This window comes from Asterias amurensis, chromosome 16 (assembly GCF_032118995.1).
Source record: "Asterias amurensis chromosome 16, ASM3211899v1".
Classification (NCBI taxonomy): Eukaryota; Metazoa; Echinodermata; class Asteroidea; order Forcipulatida; family Asteriidae; genus Asterias; species Asterias amurensis.
This window is the reverse complement of record NC_092663.1, coordinates 16,638,150-16,654,110: the sequence shown is the minus strand read 5'-3', so window position 1 is coordinate 16,654,110 and position 15,961 is coordinate 16,638,150. Positions and strand designations below refer to the sequence as shown.

At 37.9% G+C, this 15,961-nt stretch overlaps 1 protein-coding gene across 2 annotated transcripts; it reads left to right on the top strand.

The window, feature by feature from the left end:
- Positions 1-1,203: 1,203 nt before the first annotated feature.
- LOC139948917 (ATP-binding cassette sub-family F member 2-like) lies at positions 1,204-15,515 on the top strand. Of its 2 annotated transcripts, XM_071947282.1 has the most exons (14): positions 1,204-1,280; positions 1,911-2,061; positions 3,114-3,229; positions 4,338-4,550; positions 5,186-5,374; positions 6,202-6,469; positions 7,203-7,305; positions 8,201-8,296; positions 9,062-9,181; positions 9,582-9,671; positions 10,396-10,569; positions 11,458-11,586; positions 12,243-12,446; positions 13,067-15,515. In XM_071947282.1, exons 1-14 carry the CDS (start codon positions 1,241-1,243, stop codon positions 13,289-13,291), a joined length of 2,118 nt encoding a protein of 705 aa, XP_071803383.1. In that variant the 5' UTR covers positions 1,204-1,240; the 3' UTR covers positions 13,292-15,515. The 2 variants fall into 2 exon arrangements, with proteins under 2 accessions (XP_071803383.1, XP_071803384.1); XM_071947283.1 differs by lacking the exon at positions 1,204-1,280 and having other exon boundaries at positions 1,962-2,061; positions 3,111-3,229.
- The last annotated feature ends 446 nt before the right edge of the window (positions 15,516-15,961 follow it).

Here is a 15,961-nt window from a genome sequence, read left to right as displayed (position 1 = left end):
TCATCATTGGTTTTTGGGAAAAAGTATATCCCTTGATAGCTTTTTTTTAGGAGTACCATTTTTAAAAACAATCTATTAAACCACATGCACTTTAAAGGTCACATTAAAGAAACAAACTGTGTCACAATTTATCAACTCAAAACATTTCTCCCAAGGGTTTTCCTTTTTCCTTCGAGGCAGATCTTAAAGTCTCAAAGTAAGCCAAGTTCAATCAACCAACCGTCTTGAAGACAAGAATTTGTTAAAAGCTTTGCATGGTACGGTGTGGAGGAATGGGAAGAAACTATAACTAAATAATACATAGTAAACTTGCGGGTACATAAATCTCTTTTGTGAAATATCTTTCTTCCTATGTCTTAAAGACGTTTGATAAAGCTTGGTATGGAAACCTCCCCTTTAACCAAGGAAGCTTCTTTATGTATGTGCCGTTAAAGGAACACGTTGCCTTGGATCGGTCGAGTTGGTCTTTGAAAGGCGTTTGTAACCGTTTTTTATAAAATGCATATGGGTAGAAAGATGTTGTAAAAGTAGAATACAATGATCCACACAAACATGCCTCGAAATTGCGTGGTTTTCCTTTTACCTCGTCGACTAACACGTCGGCCATTTATGGGGGTCAAAATTTTGACTCCCATAAATGGCCGACCATGTTAGTTCGCACAGTAGAAGGAAAACCACGCAATTTCGAGGCAAACTTGTGTGGATCATTGTATTCTACTTTTAAAACATCTTTCCAACCATATGCATTTTATAAAAAACGGTTACAAACGCTTTTGTTTTGACCAACTCGTCCGATCCAAGGCAACGTGTTCCTTTAAGCCAAAGCTAAGTTATAACTATGTGCTTCCGTACGATTTAATGCCATCCTGTTTTTGTCCTCTGTTAAGGGAACATTTTCGGCACAGCTGAAGTTCGCTGGGTTGGCCTTGGCCTACTTAATTGGGTTGTTGGCTCCTTGTGATGGTGGGGAGGGGAACACCGTAGAAAATTGTGGCATTCATCTCTGAGAAAATTGCTATGGGTCCAAACGGGTGAGGTCGCTATAGTGTTCAATGAGTGGTCGGCATACGCTTACCACGGCACAACATACTGAGGGTTTACTGTATGCTTATTGAAATTATAAGTAGGCTCAAGACTTTTCTTTCTTTCTTTTATCATGAAAACTTTACCAGAGATAGTAAAATATTTGAGAATGGAGTCTTGGCCCCAACATCTTCACTCTGCTCAAGACAATATCGCCATGAGTTTAAGGCAGAACGATCATCGCACGGGAAAAAAAGGTGACACTTTTATATTTCTACTGATTACAAAGTTAGCAAAGGGCCTCTTCTAACACTGACTCAGTTTAAAAAGCAAAGTAAACCTTTAGTTTTTGAAACCGTTCGATTACTAAATTTAATCTATTGTGGACTAAGTGTATGACTAAACTGTGATTTTGAGATTATTGCAGAAAATCTGGAGTGGTTAATGTCCACGCAGGAAGCAATTGGAATTTGAAAAACTTTACTTGAGTAACACGGCTCATGTATTCAGATTTTTGGGGAAAAGATTTAACATGTTTTTGCCATGCAGTATACGCCGAACGAAGTGAAGTTTCTCAAAATGCACTATTCAAAACTGATGTACTTCTGTCCAAGTAAGTTTTGCCATTATTTTTCATAGTCATTACCAAAAAATGTATACCTTTTTAAGAAAAACCTTTTCCCATAACTCCCTTTCGATTCCCGAAATTGTACACATTGCAAAACATATCGACCATTTTGCCTTATATGGAAATCCTTTCATAAAATACATAGCAATTGTGACGTGTACATAACTCATGAATAAACATTACAAGATGTGACGCATGCGATGTGTTAACACGCAAATGACGTCATTCACGTGGTGACATCCGTTTCACCTGTTTTTAGTCGTATCCCCGCCTCTTCTCGTTTCCACTGTCAGCCAGTTCACTGTGGAGGCGCGTGCCAGACTACAGCTATTGCGACATCCTTGTTCCTTGGCGCGACAGTACCGGCGTTTTGATCCGCATATTCCAATTTTCGAAGACATATTTTTGTGGTAAGTACCTTTCAGATTTGTCCGATTCCTAAACATATTAATCCAGTAAGTGTTCACGACTAATTTCGTACATCTCGATTTGTTTTTCGCGTTTTTTTCGTCACATTGTTTTAATTTTTACATCGGAAAAAAATTCCATGGAACAAAAATCTCGTGGTGTGATCGCCTACGTCTGCAACGTCATGTTGTACAGTATTTTGCACTGCGCGCCCCGTGTCGACGTTCAGTCTGTCTCAAACATCTGTGACACTTTGAAGATTTATTTCTGAACTATATTACTATGTATTTCAATGTGTAGTTGATGAGAAATGAAAAATCTTCATTCGATCCAATAAATAATTACAACCACTCCACTTCAGCCAGCAAGATGACCAGACTAGACAGAGTCCGGACAAAATAAAAATGTGATGAGACATTCACAATTTCACTTGCCTTTTGTTAATAAATATTGAGAACCAATTCAACCACATGGATGGAGGAAGGAAATACAGAACCATCAGTGGAAAACTACATATTATGGCGCTAATAACTAAGTTATTTCGGTCTCCGTTTCTTCCTCCTAAAGTCCTAGTCATGCTGTGTATGGGCTAGTGAACTTAGAATTCCATTGACTTGAGATTTTTTTTGGAGTTTGCCATTTTTTTCACACAGAAAAAAGCACAATTAAATTTATAATCAGATAATTATATTGCTAAGATCGTACTTACTTTCATTTCACATCAAATTCAATTTCTAGAATCTAGTGGATGAGTCATGACAGAGATTGTGGAACTAAATCCTGATCATAAGATTTGTGGCTTTTTTAACTTGCTTCCAAAAGAATACAGGAACCAAGAGCAAAACACAGTGTTCCTAAAAAGAAGAGCCAGAGTTGTACAGAAAACGCAATACACGGCCAGAATAAGTTTGCAGAATATCTCGTTATAGGGAGTTTATGCCTCCATAGTTCAAATTAAGTTTAAATTAATTTTCACATATTTTTCACTATTTAACAGTCGTTGTTAACAATTAGTTGTTTAATCTGTTGTTTTCATAACTTTTCATGACAGAAGTTTGAAACAACTGATCTTCATCATGCCTAAGAAGAGAGCTCCCCCAGGCAAAAGACGAGGAAGTGCTGCACAAAATGACAAACCTGCGACAAATGGCAAAGCAGAGAATGGAACAGGTCAGTCAAACAAACTGTACATCTGGTCCTGGCCTTGGTGCCCCTTCAGAAGATAGGGGTTTGCCCTTAAAGAGAGAGGTTGCCTTTGATTCGGGGCAAGTTGCTCTATGGAAAGTGTTTGTAACCATTTGTTATGGTTAGAATAAAGTTTTATAAGTAGAATATAACGATCCACACAAATATGCCTCGAATTTGCAAGGTTTTCTTTTTACATTGTAAACTAAAACGGCTCTCTAGGCCATTTTGTGTAGTCAAATTTTTGACTCCAGAAAATGGCCGAGTATGACGGAAGATTGACACCTTGTCAAAATAATAAATTATTCCAACTACCAAAAACATCAAGGTTTTAATTTTGGTTTTTATCCCTACACCAATGTTTGTAAGCACTGTATACTCAGTACTTTCCCAAGTCCTGTAAAAAAATATCACAGGCATGTTACTCAATTCAATTCAATTCAATTCAATTCAATTCAATTCAATTTTTATTTGTCCCACCATGTAGGAAACTCTGTTTGAATACATGCAATACAGAAAGAAAAATAAAAAACACACAATCATATATAAACTACTGGAAATATTAATTAATCAGAAAACTACATTACTAATAAACCACAATTTAATTATACTGAAAACTACATCTAAGCAGAAAGTAACAAAGTAGTTAAACACGGTTGAGGAGACGGACGGAGTATGGGATGAAGGAGTTGAGGTACCTGTTTGTTTTGCACCTAAGTGACTGCCATCTCCTACCACTTCTAAGTTTGATGAAGAATTTGTTTAATGGATGGTTGGTGTTACATACAACTGCCTCTGCTTTAGATTGAACCTTATCTTTGCAAGTTTCATCAAGATCGATGTCTATCCCTAGGATTTTTGATGCTTGTTTCACAACCCGTTTCATTTTACCAGTATCTCGGGCGGGATTCGAATCCACAACCTTTGCAGTTCTAGAGCAGTGTCTTACCAACTAGACTACCGAGATTGCCAGGTAGCTAGAGGCAGTCTAAATCCTAAACAAGGTGGTTATTGTTCAAAAAAATATTTGAACAAAAGTTTTGTTTTGGGTCTTGTTAATTTTTTTTGTAAATGTCAATTATTTTGTTTACAGCTAAAGTTACTGGCCTGATTGATGAGATGGACTCCCTGGACTTAGCGACTGACGCTCGTGCCTGTACCGGTGTCCTCTCCTCACATCCTAGCAGTCGAGACATCAAGATCGACAACTACTCCTTAACGTTTCATGGTGCTGAGCTCTTCTCAGATACCAATGTGGAGTTGACGTGCGGAAAACGCTACGGGTTGATTGGTCCAAATGGTTGTGGTAAGTAGAACATTGAGCTGAGTGTAAGCACTCAAATTTGCTTAGCATGAAAATAAAGACAGGATTAGCAAACAACAGCTGAATACCAGTGTCAAGCAATATGCAACAAATGGAAATTTGCTCTGTTTTTATCAAGGAAGAAATTTCATGCTAAGCAAATTTTTGTGCTTAGCAGCTCAATGAACTGGGCCCAGGTCTGATACTTCATGGAGCTCTGAGGCACAGGAGGCAACGAAGGCAACTGCCTCGATGCCCCCTGGTAAGATGCCCCCTGGTAAAATGCTAGAGTAAAAATTTACAGTTTCCTCGAAGGGTACTACATCAAATTCTGTTTTTGATACCTTGGATTGCTATTTTTTAGACTCTTTTTTTTTTTTTAAGTTTCAATGTTTTTTGTTATTGTTAGGCCTTTTTACTTTTCTGCAATTTGTTGTCTTTGCCCATCTTGCCTTAATCCTTGCTTTTCTGGGTTTTGGGAAACATACCTCTTTTGGCGCTGTTAAATTTTAACTTTTATGCTCGCCTGGGCATTCCTTTGTTGTTTAACGCAAGTGTTTATTTTTAATGCTTGTACATGTACTTGTGAATTCTTTGCACAAATAAATATTTTTATTAAATTGTTGTTTCCCTTTCAGGTAAATCCTCATTTCTATCATCATTGGGTCAACGAGAAGTTCCAATTCCAGACCACGTTGATATATTTCACTTAAAGAGAGAGATTGCGGCATCAGATAAGACTGCCTTGGAGTGTGTTATGGAAGTAGATGAGATGAGAGTACGTCTAGAGAGAGAAGCCGAAGAATTGTCCGCAATGGAAGGACAAGGTAAACTTTGCAAGAAGATTCTTCTTGTGATTCAAGAGTAGTAGTCCAGTAAAATTTCTATACCATCCGCCCTGGTAATAGTTATAAAGCAGGACAGTTCTTTTCAGAACTGAGAAGTCTCCCGAACCTCCGATTATCTAATCCTCGGCAGTAGAATAAAGAAAGACAGTTCCCTAAGAACAACTCTACCTGGCAAGTAGATACACACATGGTGTTACCGCAAACCAAATATAGATTCAAGAGTTGTCGTCTTTCTATTTTCCAGGGCTCTGCTTACTGTAAGCAAAGAATCAGCGCTTAGGGAAGCAGGGAATTCTGTGCTTGCGTCAAGCGTAGTTCATGGGGTAGCAGGGATTTTTGGCTTTATGCGCATGTGTATTCCACTAGGCATTCTGCGCTTACTTACATAGCTAGCGCAGAAATTCGGCTCTTGCAGAGTAAGAAGAAAATGGTGACCATAAGTGAAGAATTCTATGGTAAGCAGAGCTATAACAAATTTGGCCCAGGAATTGCGAAGTAAAAGACAATCAAGGTTCTCACTAGCCTACATTTAGTAATAGCTAATTTTTTGAAGTCCCTGTCAGAAACTACGAGTGAAGAATTCTTTGGTTAGCAGTGCTATAAAACATTGCGCCCAGGAACTGCAATAGCCTGAATCTGGTACTGGCTAATTTGTTTAAGGCCCTGTCAGAATTTAAGAGTGCTGGCAGGACCGACATGATGATAACCCTGAAGATAGAGCAGCGTTTACTTTTAAGGTTTTTCATTTTGTTAGTTTTTTATTTATAAAATAATTATGACACCTGCCTTCTTTGTTGATACAACAGAGGCAGAAGATACTCTGATGGAGATTTATGAACGTCTCGACGAGCTCGACTCGGACCAAGTAGAAGTCAAAGCCGCCCGTATACTCCACGGTCTGGGCTTCACAAGCTCCATGATGCAAACCAAAACTAGGGACTTCTCCGGAGGTTGGCGCATGCGTATTTCGCTGGCGAGGGCGCTGTTCGTCAAACCCCATCTCCTGCTTCTAGACGAGCCGACAAATCATCTCGATCTTGAAGCGTGTGTATGGTTAGAAGAAGAGTTGAAACAGTAAGAAAAAGTTGTTTGTTTTGTATTACTGTTCGGGCTTGAATTTTGGTGTACATTACACAAGACAGCAGGGCTTGAAGCTCACAATCGTTAGCGGACCAGACTCAAATCTACAAGAGACCAAAATCTTTAGTGAGGAAGAACTTTCTGCAGAGTTTTATTTGTAAACTGTTTTACATCTGAACAAACACTAGAGAGATGATGAAGCTCATTTGTTGAATAGGCTTTATAAAGTTTATTTTTATATTAAAAGAATGGAAAGATAATCACCAGAATCAACTCAAAGACAACATACCAACAATGGTTTCTTTCTTTTCAAGATTTTACACAGTGAGGTAGTATGAAACAGCGATGAACCTCATTGCCAGTGTATGTTTAACAAATAAATATTATCGCAAGGCCTCGAATGTACCTGTTTGTAAAGGCCATTAAGACCTTGCCCCACTCTTTATTCCCTTAACATTAACATCTTTTTAAATTTAAGCTAAATTTCCACGGCTTTCTTTGTGTTGGGTTTAAGTTTGTTGACAAGTGTGAATCAATGTTGTTGACTTCAGGGGTGGATTTCACAAAGAATTAAGACTAGTCTTATCTCGAGTTAGAACAAGTTACTCATCTTAACTTAGGACTAGCCTTAAGTTTTTAACATCTCCTTGGATAAGTCCTAACTCTTTGTGAAATCGACCCCTGATAGATTTGAGAATTAACAATTCTTTGTCTTTCTTCTTTTTAGCTACGAGAGAGTTTTAATTCTTATATCCCACTCTCAGGACTTTCTCAACGGTGTGTGTACAAATATAATCCATATGCATCTAGGTAAACTCAACTACTACAGTGTAAGTATTCTTCCCTCGGAAACATTAAGGGCCAGTCACACTGCAGCGATAACGAAAATGATAACGATTACACCGCAAAGAAAACAAATTATATTGGTTGAATGAGCCTGTGCGTATTCTGCATGGAGCAATTCAACCAATAGAACACTTTCTCTTAGTGTCGTTATCGTTTTCGCTATCGCTGCAGGGTGAGTCGGCTTTTAGCTGTAACTGTAAAGTGCCTTGTGTGACTTTGCTCGGCCCCAGCGGCCAGTCTATCCAGGACCGCTGGGATGGGCTAATCAGCTTGCACATATTCTTGTTCAGGAAGTACGTTATGCGTGCAGTGTGAGTGTCATGCATGATGGGACTAGCTGAGCATTAACCAAAGAGAGTGCTTGATATGTTTAACCACCCCAGCACCTTTGGTTAAGGCAAGGCGCTGGGGCAGAGCGAATCGTGTGACCAGCACCCAATTTCACAAAATGCCGGGATTAGTCCTATCTTGAGTTAGGACGGGTAACTTGTCCTAACTTTGGATGGGTTCAATGCATCCTAATGTCTATGGATACGGAACTTTACTCGTCCTAAGTCCTTAGATAAATCCTAAGTTAGGAAGAGTTTGGTGAATTCGACAGTAGGCCTTTTAGGACTTGTTAAAAAATCGCCTTCAAACTCATCTGTTCACCATTTGTCACAAGTTGTTGTTCTGTTGGTATTTATTTTCCTGTTTCTTTATTCCTTTCATGCACATACAGTCTAGACTTAACAGTGACATGCGCTATACAAATGCAGTTTATTATTTTCCATTTTTTAAAATTTTGTTCCTGGGTGAAATTAAAACTTGCAGTGACACGATTCTTCCTGTTACAAAAATAAAGATGATATTTGAAATTTGAGTTTATTTTTTCTTCAGGGTAACTACGACTCATTCGTCAAAACCAGAACTGAGTTGGAGGAAAATCAGATGAAGAAATATAAATGGGAACAAGACCAGATCCAACACATGAAGGTAAGGAAATAAATAATGATAACAATGTATGCCCTCTCCATACCACCACCCCCCTCCCCCTTCCCCCCATCCCTGAGCAAGTTTGAGAGTGCACCATGGTTAACTAAAGGTGAACTACTTTGACTCTAACCCAGGCTTGTCGACCATTGGTTGAATACTGTGGTCGACCATTTGGAACCAGCCTCGAGCCCAAGGTTTCTTTAACTCAAGGTTGACTATTTTAACTCCAACCCAGGCTTGTCGACCATTGGTTGACTTCTGTGGTCGACCATTTGAAACCTGCTTTATTAGCATGGTTTCTTCACTGGTCCCAACAGCATGTTCAATTCTAACATGTGTAAAGCTCAGAGGGGAACCAATGACATGATAACGAAAAGGTTTACTTCTTATCATGTCCACACACTAGATGTTGTGTTTCAACCAGAGCTGAACACAGTTCCTTGCAATATCATTGTACTCTGCAAGGTCCTCAATTCTGCATTCTTGCTCCAGTGGAGGGCATCTCAGAAGGTGTTCCATAGTTTGAGATGCCCCCTACTGGAGCAAGAATGCAAAAAGGAACGAAAAGGTGGAAGGTTTACTAGACTAACGATGCTGGTCATCACGAGTCAACTGAATGTGCCCACTAGAACTTGCTCCATGCTAACCCACAAAGGTCTAAAAAGTTATTACCTTTCCGTTGAGTCACACTTACCCCCCGTATGGGTTTTGTTGAGACAATTGTACTTTGATACTAATGAAATGGATGTGATTTTTTTTTTGTAGGACTATATAGCGAGGTTTGGTCACGGTAGCGCTAAGCTCGCCAGACAAGCTCAAAGTAAAGAGAAAACACTAAGCAAGATGGTGGCTGCAGGACTAACTGAGAAAGTGGAAGACGACAAGGTAAAGATTAGAATCTTGAGATTAAAGGCACTGGACACCTTTGGTAATTGTCAAAGACTAGTCTTCCAACTCGGTGTATCAAATCAAAAACCTGTGAAGAATTGAACTCAATTGCTCGTCAAAGTTGTGAAATAGTTATGAATGAAAAAACACCCTTGCGCACAAGTTGTGTGCTTCAGGTGCTTGAATTTCGGATATTTTAGTGAGAAGTTACTTCTTTCTCAAAAACTACGTTACTTCAGAGGGAGCCTTTTCTCTCAATGCTTTATACTCTCAACAGCTCTCCATTGTTTAGTACCAAGTAAGTTTTTATGTTATTAATTATTTTGAGGATGATATAATATGTGACTTGGTAAATGGTGATGAATAACTGATAATTATTTTTCTTTTTCTTGTTCAGACGGTGTCTTTCTACTTTCCGTCTTGCAACAAGATTCCACCTCCAGTAATCATGGTTCAGAATGTCTCCTTCAAGTATGCTGATGATAAGGTAAAACTTGAAATATCAAGTAATAAACCACAAGGGAAACTTACTGACACTTCATTGTCAACTAAGATTTTTTTTAAATCAAAATTAAACCTTTCAACTGTAGAGATCAATCAAATGAAGATGAAAGTAAATTTTTCAAAGTTTGATTTGAGAGAAATTTAATCAAATTTTAGACTCTCAGTTTCAACAGTTTTACTGTCTAATGGATCAAGGTCCAATTTCACAGAGCTGCTTAAGCACAAAAACTAGCTAAGCATATCAAAATTATCCTTACCAAGGTAAGGTTACCAGCTAAAATACCACTTGACATGTTCCTTCTCTGACTGGTATCCTGCTTAATTTTGCTGACCAGAATTTGTGTATGCAGCATTTTCTGTTTAAGCAATTCTATGAAACTGGGTCCAGGGTGGATTTCACAAAGAGTTAAGACTAGTCTTATCTCAAGTTGGGAAACGTAAGGACTAGCCTTAAGATTTGAATATCTCCTAAGACTATTCCTAAGTGAGGACTTGTCCCAACTCTTTGTGAAAACGTCTACAGTTATTCAAACCTAAAATTGTTTTTCTTTGCTCCGAGTTTTCAACCGAGATTTAACTTCTATTTTGAATTGTTGTTAACAGCCTCATATATACAAGAATTTAGAGTTCGGTCTAGCTTTATTGTTTTTCTTTGTGCTAAGTTTTCAACTGAGATTTAATTTATAATTTTGAATTGTCATTAACAGCCTCATATATACAAGAATCTCGAGTTCGGTCTGGACTTGGACAGTAGGATAGCTCTCGTTGGACCCAACGGTGCCGGCAAATCCACTTTACTCAAGCTCATTGCTGGAGAACTCGTAGCCACTGACGGACTTATACGAAAGAATACTCATTTACGTATAGGCAGATATCACCAGGTAAAAACTCAATCTTGTAATTTTTAACTTGAGTTCGGGCGTCGGTCCAGGCGAGTTTGTATTTTATTTCACAGTAAATAAGCTGGATTAAATTGTAATAAATTGAAATTCATTAATTTCTTTATTATCCACTCTTTAAAATGTATAAGTGGAAAATTGACATGATTGTCTACAAACTTATTAAAGCTCCAGGGCACAACAGTAAAAACAATTCTTGTTTTGCAATGATTTGTTTGAGGGTCTCAACTGTTGCTGGAAACTTATAACTGGGTTTCCAATTTGTTCATTAAGAACACATTTACATGTTAATGACTTACAAAACTGGGTGTCCAAAAGACACACGGATAAACCTCTGGACAATCCTATCACTCTTTGAGTGTTGATAATAATAATAATAATAATAAGAAGAAGAAGACTTGTAATGTGCACGTATCCTACATGTACGGTCTATTTTATGTATCTATGTTCTATCAAAACGCAAACAATAGCAGGCACTAAAAGAGTCAGACACTGGACACCTTTGGTAATTGTCAAAGACCAGTCGTCTCACTTGGTGTATCTCAACACACCTGTAATTTTTTTGTACTCAATTGGTCGTCGAAGTTGCGAGATAATTATGAAAGAAAAAACACCCTTGTCACACGAAGTTGTGTGCTTTCAGATGCTTGATTTTGTCTCGAAATCAAATTCAAGTGTTTTAGTGGAAAATTACTTCTTTCCTGAAAACTATGTTACTTCAGAGGGAGCCTTCTCTCACAATGTTTTATACTATCTACAGCTCTCCATTCCTCGTTACCAAGTAAGGTTTTATGCTAACAATTAATCTTGAGTAGTTACCAATAGTGTCCACTAACTTTAATAACAATAATCTTATTTCTTTAATAACAGCATCTTCAAGATCTTCTCGATTTGGATCTTAGTGCCTTAGATTGGATGATGAAGAACTTCCCTGATATTAAAGATATTGAAGCCATGAGAAGAATTATAGGACGTTATGGTCTTTCTGGAAAACAACAGGTAAGAATTGACCTGAATTATTTTTTTCTTTTATAAATCATCAAACAAGTCTTAATCCAACTTTCACTAAGAGAGTAAAAGGGTAGCGACGAGTTCTTTAAGCTGTTTAAAACCAGCAGGGTCGTGGCCAGGTGAGGGCCTTTATCAACCCTTTATACATCCCCCACTTGATGCGCTCTCCACCATTAGGAATAGCGAAACTGTCTGGGGTATTTATGAATTACTTTTTAAAGGCACTGGACACCTTTGGTAATTGTCAAAGACCAGTATTCTCACTTGGTGTATCTCAACATATGCATAAAATAACAAACCTGTGAAAATTTGAACTCAATTGGTCGTTGAAGTTGCAAGAGAATAATGGACGAGAAAACACCCTTTCCAAAGAAGTTGTGTGCTTTCAGATGCTTGTTTTTGAGACCTCAAAATCTAACTCTGAGGTCTCGAAATCAACTTCAAATACTTAGGTGGAAAATTGCTTCTTTCTCGAAAACTACATTACTTCAGAGGGAGCCGTTTCTCACAGTGTTTTATACTATCAACAGCTCTCCATTACTCGTTACCAAGTGAGTTTTTATGCTAAAAATTATTTTGAGTAATTACCAATAGTGTCCAGTGCCTTTACGTAAATGGTGACAACATCTTTGTTCTTTTCCTAGATTTGCAAGATTGGGAATCTCTCCGATGGTCAACGTTGTCGTTGCATCTTCGCTTGGCTGGCCTCTCAGAACCCACACATGCTGTTACTTGACGAACCTACAAACCATTTGGATATAGAAACTATCGATGCACTTGCCAGCGCCATCAATGAATTCGAGGGAGGCTTGGTCTTAGTTAGCCACGACTTTAGATTAATCAATCAAGTAAGTTTGAAGAAGAACAAACTTTTTACTTTCTATCTTGAGTGAAAGTGGGGCTGCCACAATCAAAGCAGGCCATGGCAAAACAGCGTAATTTGAAAAATAACATTTTGAAAAAAGCAAATACAGAGAAAAGCTTTTCCCAGAAAACTGGGATGAAAGTGTAAAAAGAAGTCGAGATAGGACATGTTTAACCAGACATTTTTTCTTATTTTAAGAAACTAATATTTTTGAGTGGGCTGTTTTGACGAAGGGCCGGGCCGTGTGGTAATCATCCTTGAAAAGTTATATAGCTTCAAGATACTCACTACAAATACATTTCTAATTTCTCCTGAAGACCATCAGAGCATACTGATTGAAACGTTGAGTCAGGAACCAACGGTTCTCGTCAGAGGTCATAGAGAGACCGGCTTTTGCCAAGCTTTTTTTGCCACAATGTTGCGGGCTTGGCTTAGTCGTGGTTTCCTTCTTGGTTTCTGATTTCATTCCCATTGTTGTTGTTTTTTCTTGTCATTCTCTGAGCACTTTGCAACCTTAGGAAAAGGCGCTTCATAAATGGTATTTTTATTACAATGCAAAGTTCAAATCCTACTTACATTTCTAATTTTTGTATTATTATTCAGGTTGCTGAAGAGATTTGGGTGTGTGAGAAACAGACTGTCACAAAGTGGACTGGAGACATTTCATCTTACAAGCAAACTCTAAAGAAACTCATTCTGAAAGACGATGTCAAAACTGTTAAGGCTCAAAAAGGACCCAAACCTGGAGCAACTAAAAATGGAAAGACTACAAATGGAAAGACAAATGGAGTGATCAAAAACGGCATCACCAAGAATGGAAAAAAGTAGGATCTACTCGGGCAAAATAAGTATCAAAGTGTGTTGTTGTGAGATGATAATCCAAAACATTAGTTGCGACAACTTGGTTTGCTTGTCCACAAAAAAACCCAGCTAAAACAGAAATGAAGCGAATTGCATTTTATTCTGCACAGTATTATAAACTTATTGCGTAACTGTGAAGAGGTTTGTTTTAAAACCTTTCTAAAAACACTCTTGTGTTAAATTTTGATTGAATAATTTTCCCTTGATAAGCTGGAAATAATCTATGGAGCTCTTTTATCACAACACAGTCTTTAGGTTTTCCTTTAGAACAGTGTCATCAAACTCAGGTTTGATTGGTAAATAGTCTGGTTCCCTATTGGTGAGCTGACTTTTGCCATTAATTATTACTTATCGGATGGAGGGATATTGACCAAGATACTGGTTGTAACTGAAATGAGTTAACTTAACCCTAAAACTAGTGATAAGCTGTTTTTTCTTTCCCGACTATGGGCTGGCTACCTCAGACTCCTTGCACAATGCAGAGCGTACCTCCACACAACGTATGTCTACTACATGTGTTTTGTCTATTTTGAGAGTCAAATCCTCTGTGTACATTTTGACACCCAGAATGGCAGACAGGTTGGCGCGTGTAAAGGCCGAGTTATAGTCGGTCACGCGATGGTCGGGAGTCGGAAATCTTGGCGCGCGATCATAAAAAGACACGGTTCCTAGTCCTCAGTCTTAGAATTGCGTGCAAGATTTCCGTCGCGCGACCGACTATAAACCGGCCTTTAGTTTATTGTGCATGTGTTGATAATGTACATTTTACTTTAAAATGTTTAGAAAGTAATAGTCAAAACCTTTACAACCACCTCATCACTCATCATTTACAAATCAGCTCATAGTTTGTCTCTGATAACTATAAAAGGAGAAAACCAGCTGTGATGAGTTACCAGGTCCAAATTTAATAGAGCTGCTTAGCGGTGTTTTTTGTGCTTACTGTTCAATTTCCATTTCATAGCGCTGCTAACTGTAAGCACACAAAAAGGCATGCTAACCTTCCGGTGCTTACTGCACAAAAATAACTGACGTCACAATATAAATCCATAGTGAACGTGCAATATGGCCGCCTAATTTTTCTGCTAACTTGTGACATACCCTTGCACCTTAGCAACCTTTTCTGCTACAGTAAGCTTACTGTTAAGCAGGGCTATAAAATTGGGCCCTGACTGATGAAGCCACTAGTTGTAGTGGTGAATTGTCACTGACAAGTTTGTTAGTTTGTGCTCCATTTTTCATCCATAAATTGGAATTAGTCAAATGAACATCTTGACTGTAGTCAAAAGCTGCTTAAATCTGGTGAATAACTTTTAGAGCCGTTTTACAAATTTGCCTACAGTGTTGGCTATGAGCCTTTTTGAATTACGGGGGACACTATTATAAGTGCACTGTTTTGTTCGGGTGTTCACTGGAAAAGGTACACAAACCTGATAGTGTTTTAGCATTGTGTCCGCCATATCTCAAAAAGGCTCATGGCTATGACTGGCTAAGGCTTAGGCTAAGACATCCTAAGTCGGGTCAGTGTGAAACCTGATCTGCAAAGTTCAGTTTCAAGTTTTCTAAAAGGGCTTAACCTGACGCAGGATCCACAAGCCTAGATGGAGTTCAAAGACAGGCTTCCATTATTTACACAGGAAAACAGATATTTACCTTAAAGTTATGTGTGTGCTTAAGTTAAGTAAATGTAAACACAGGGTTACTGTTTGTAGTAAGGAATGCCTTTGGTAAATTATTGTCAAAGTCCGTCTTTCCAAGATTACAAGTTTTGGTTTAAAGTTAATTAATTTGTGAAGAATGTGTTAATAAGTTGTTTCTCATTCATTAATTTATTGATTACTTTTTGTTTAATATTTGTTTTCAATTCAATCCAATTCTTGATAATATATTCACCAATATTTCCTTTAAAAAATGGCACAGCAAAATAATTGCATTTTCGATGTTTTCTTAAAAAATTAATTCCTAAAATGTGAAGATTGTCCTCAGACCTCAACCCAAACTGCAAGTCGACAAGGAGGTTATTGTAAGAAATTGCTAAGAATTTGCCCGCTCTTTATATAAACAAACTTTGTGTAGTAAAACTGTCTAGGTAGAGTATTTATTGCAAAAAAGTATGTTTCATTTTTGACCATTCTGAAAAGATTTGGTTCTATTTTATTGGAAGGTTAAATATAAATGGAATTCTTATTTAAAACTTTTGTTTGTGAAATTATTTTGGTTGTAAATTGTCATCTCTTCCCCCCCCCCCACCCCGAAACATCTGTAGACGTAGTTTTGAAATGTGAAAACTGACTTGAACAATAGAGAGGAACAATCCACATAAGATTGAAGGACATTTTAAAACCCATCGGTTTGGTTTTATAATAAGTATTTTATATTAAGGATTCTGATTATAAAACAAAGGATGCCTCATAAGTAAACTTCATCACTAGGTTGTGAAAACAATATTGTCCTTGATATGTGAACCAGAAACACGGGGGTTATAACATGGGAGGGACTTAGTTTGATTCTTTCTTTAAAAATATTTTATGGATGGAAATCGTGATTTTATTTCACATTTTTATGGAAGATCAAAGGATTCGTCCTTCTTTGCACCCACCCCCCCCCCAACCCGGCCGACCGCACCCCTCAAAATTAAAC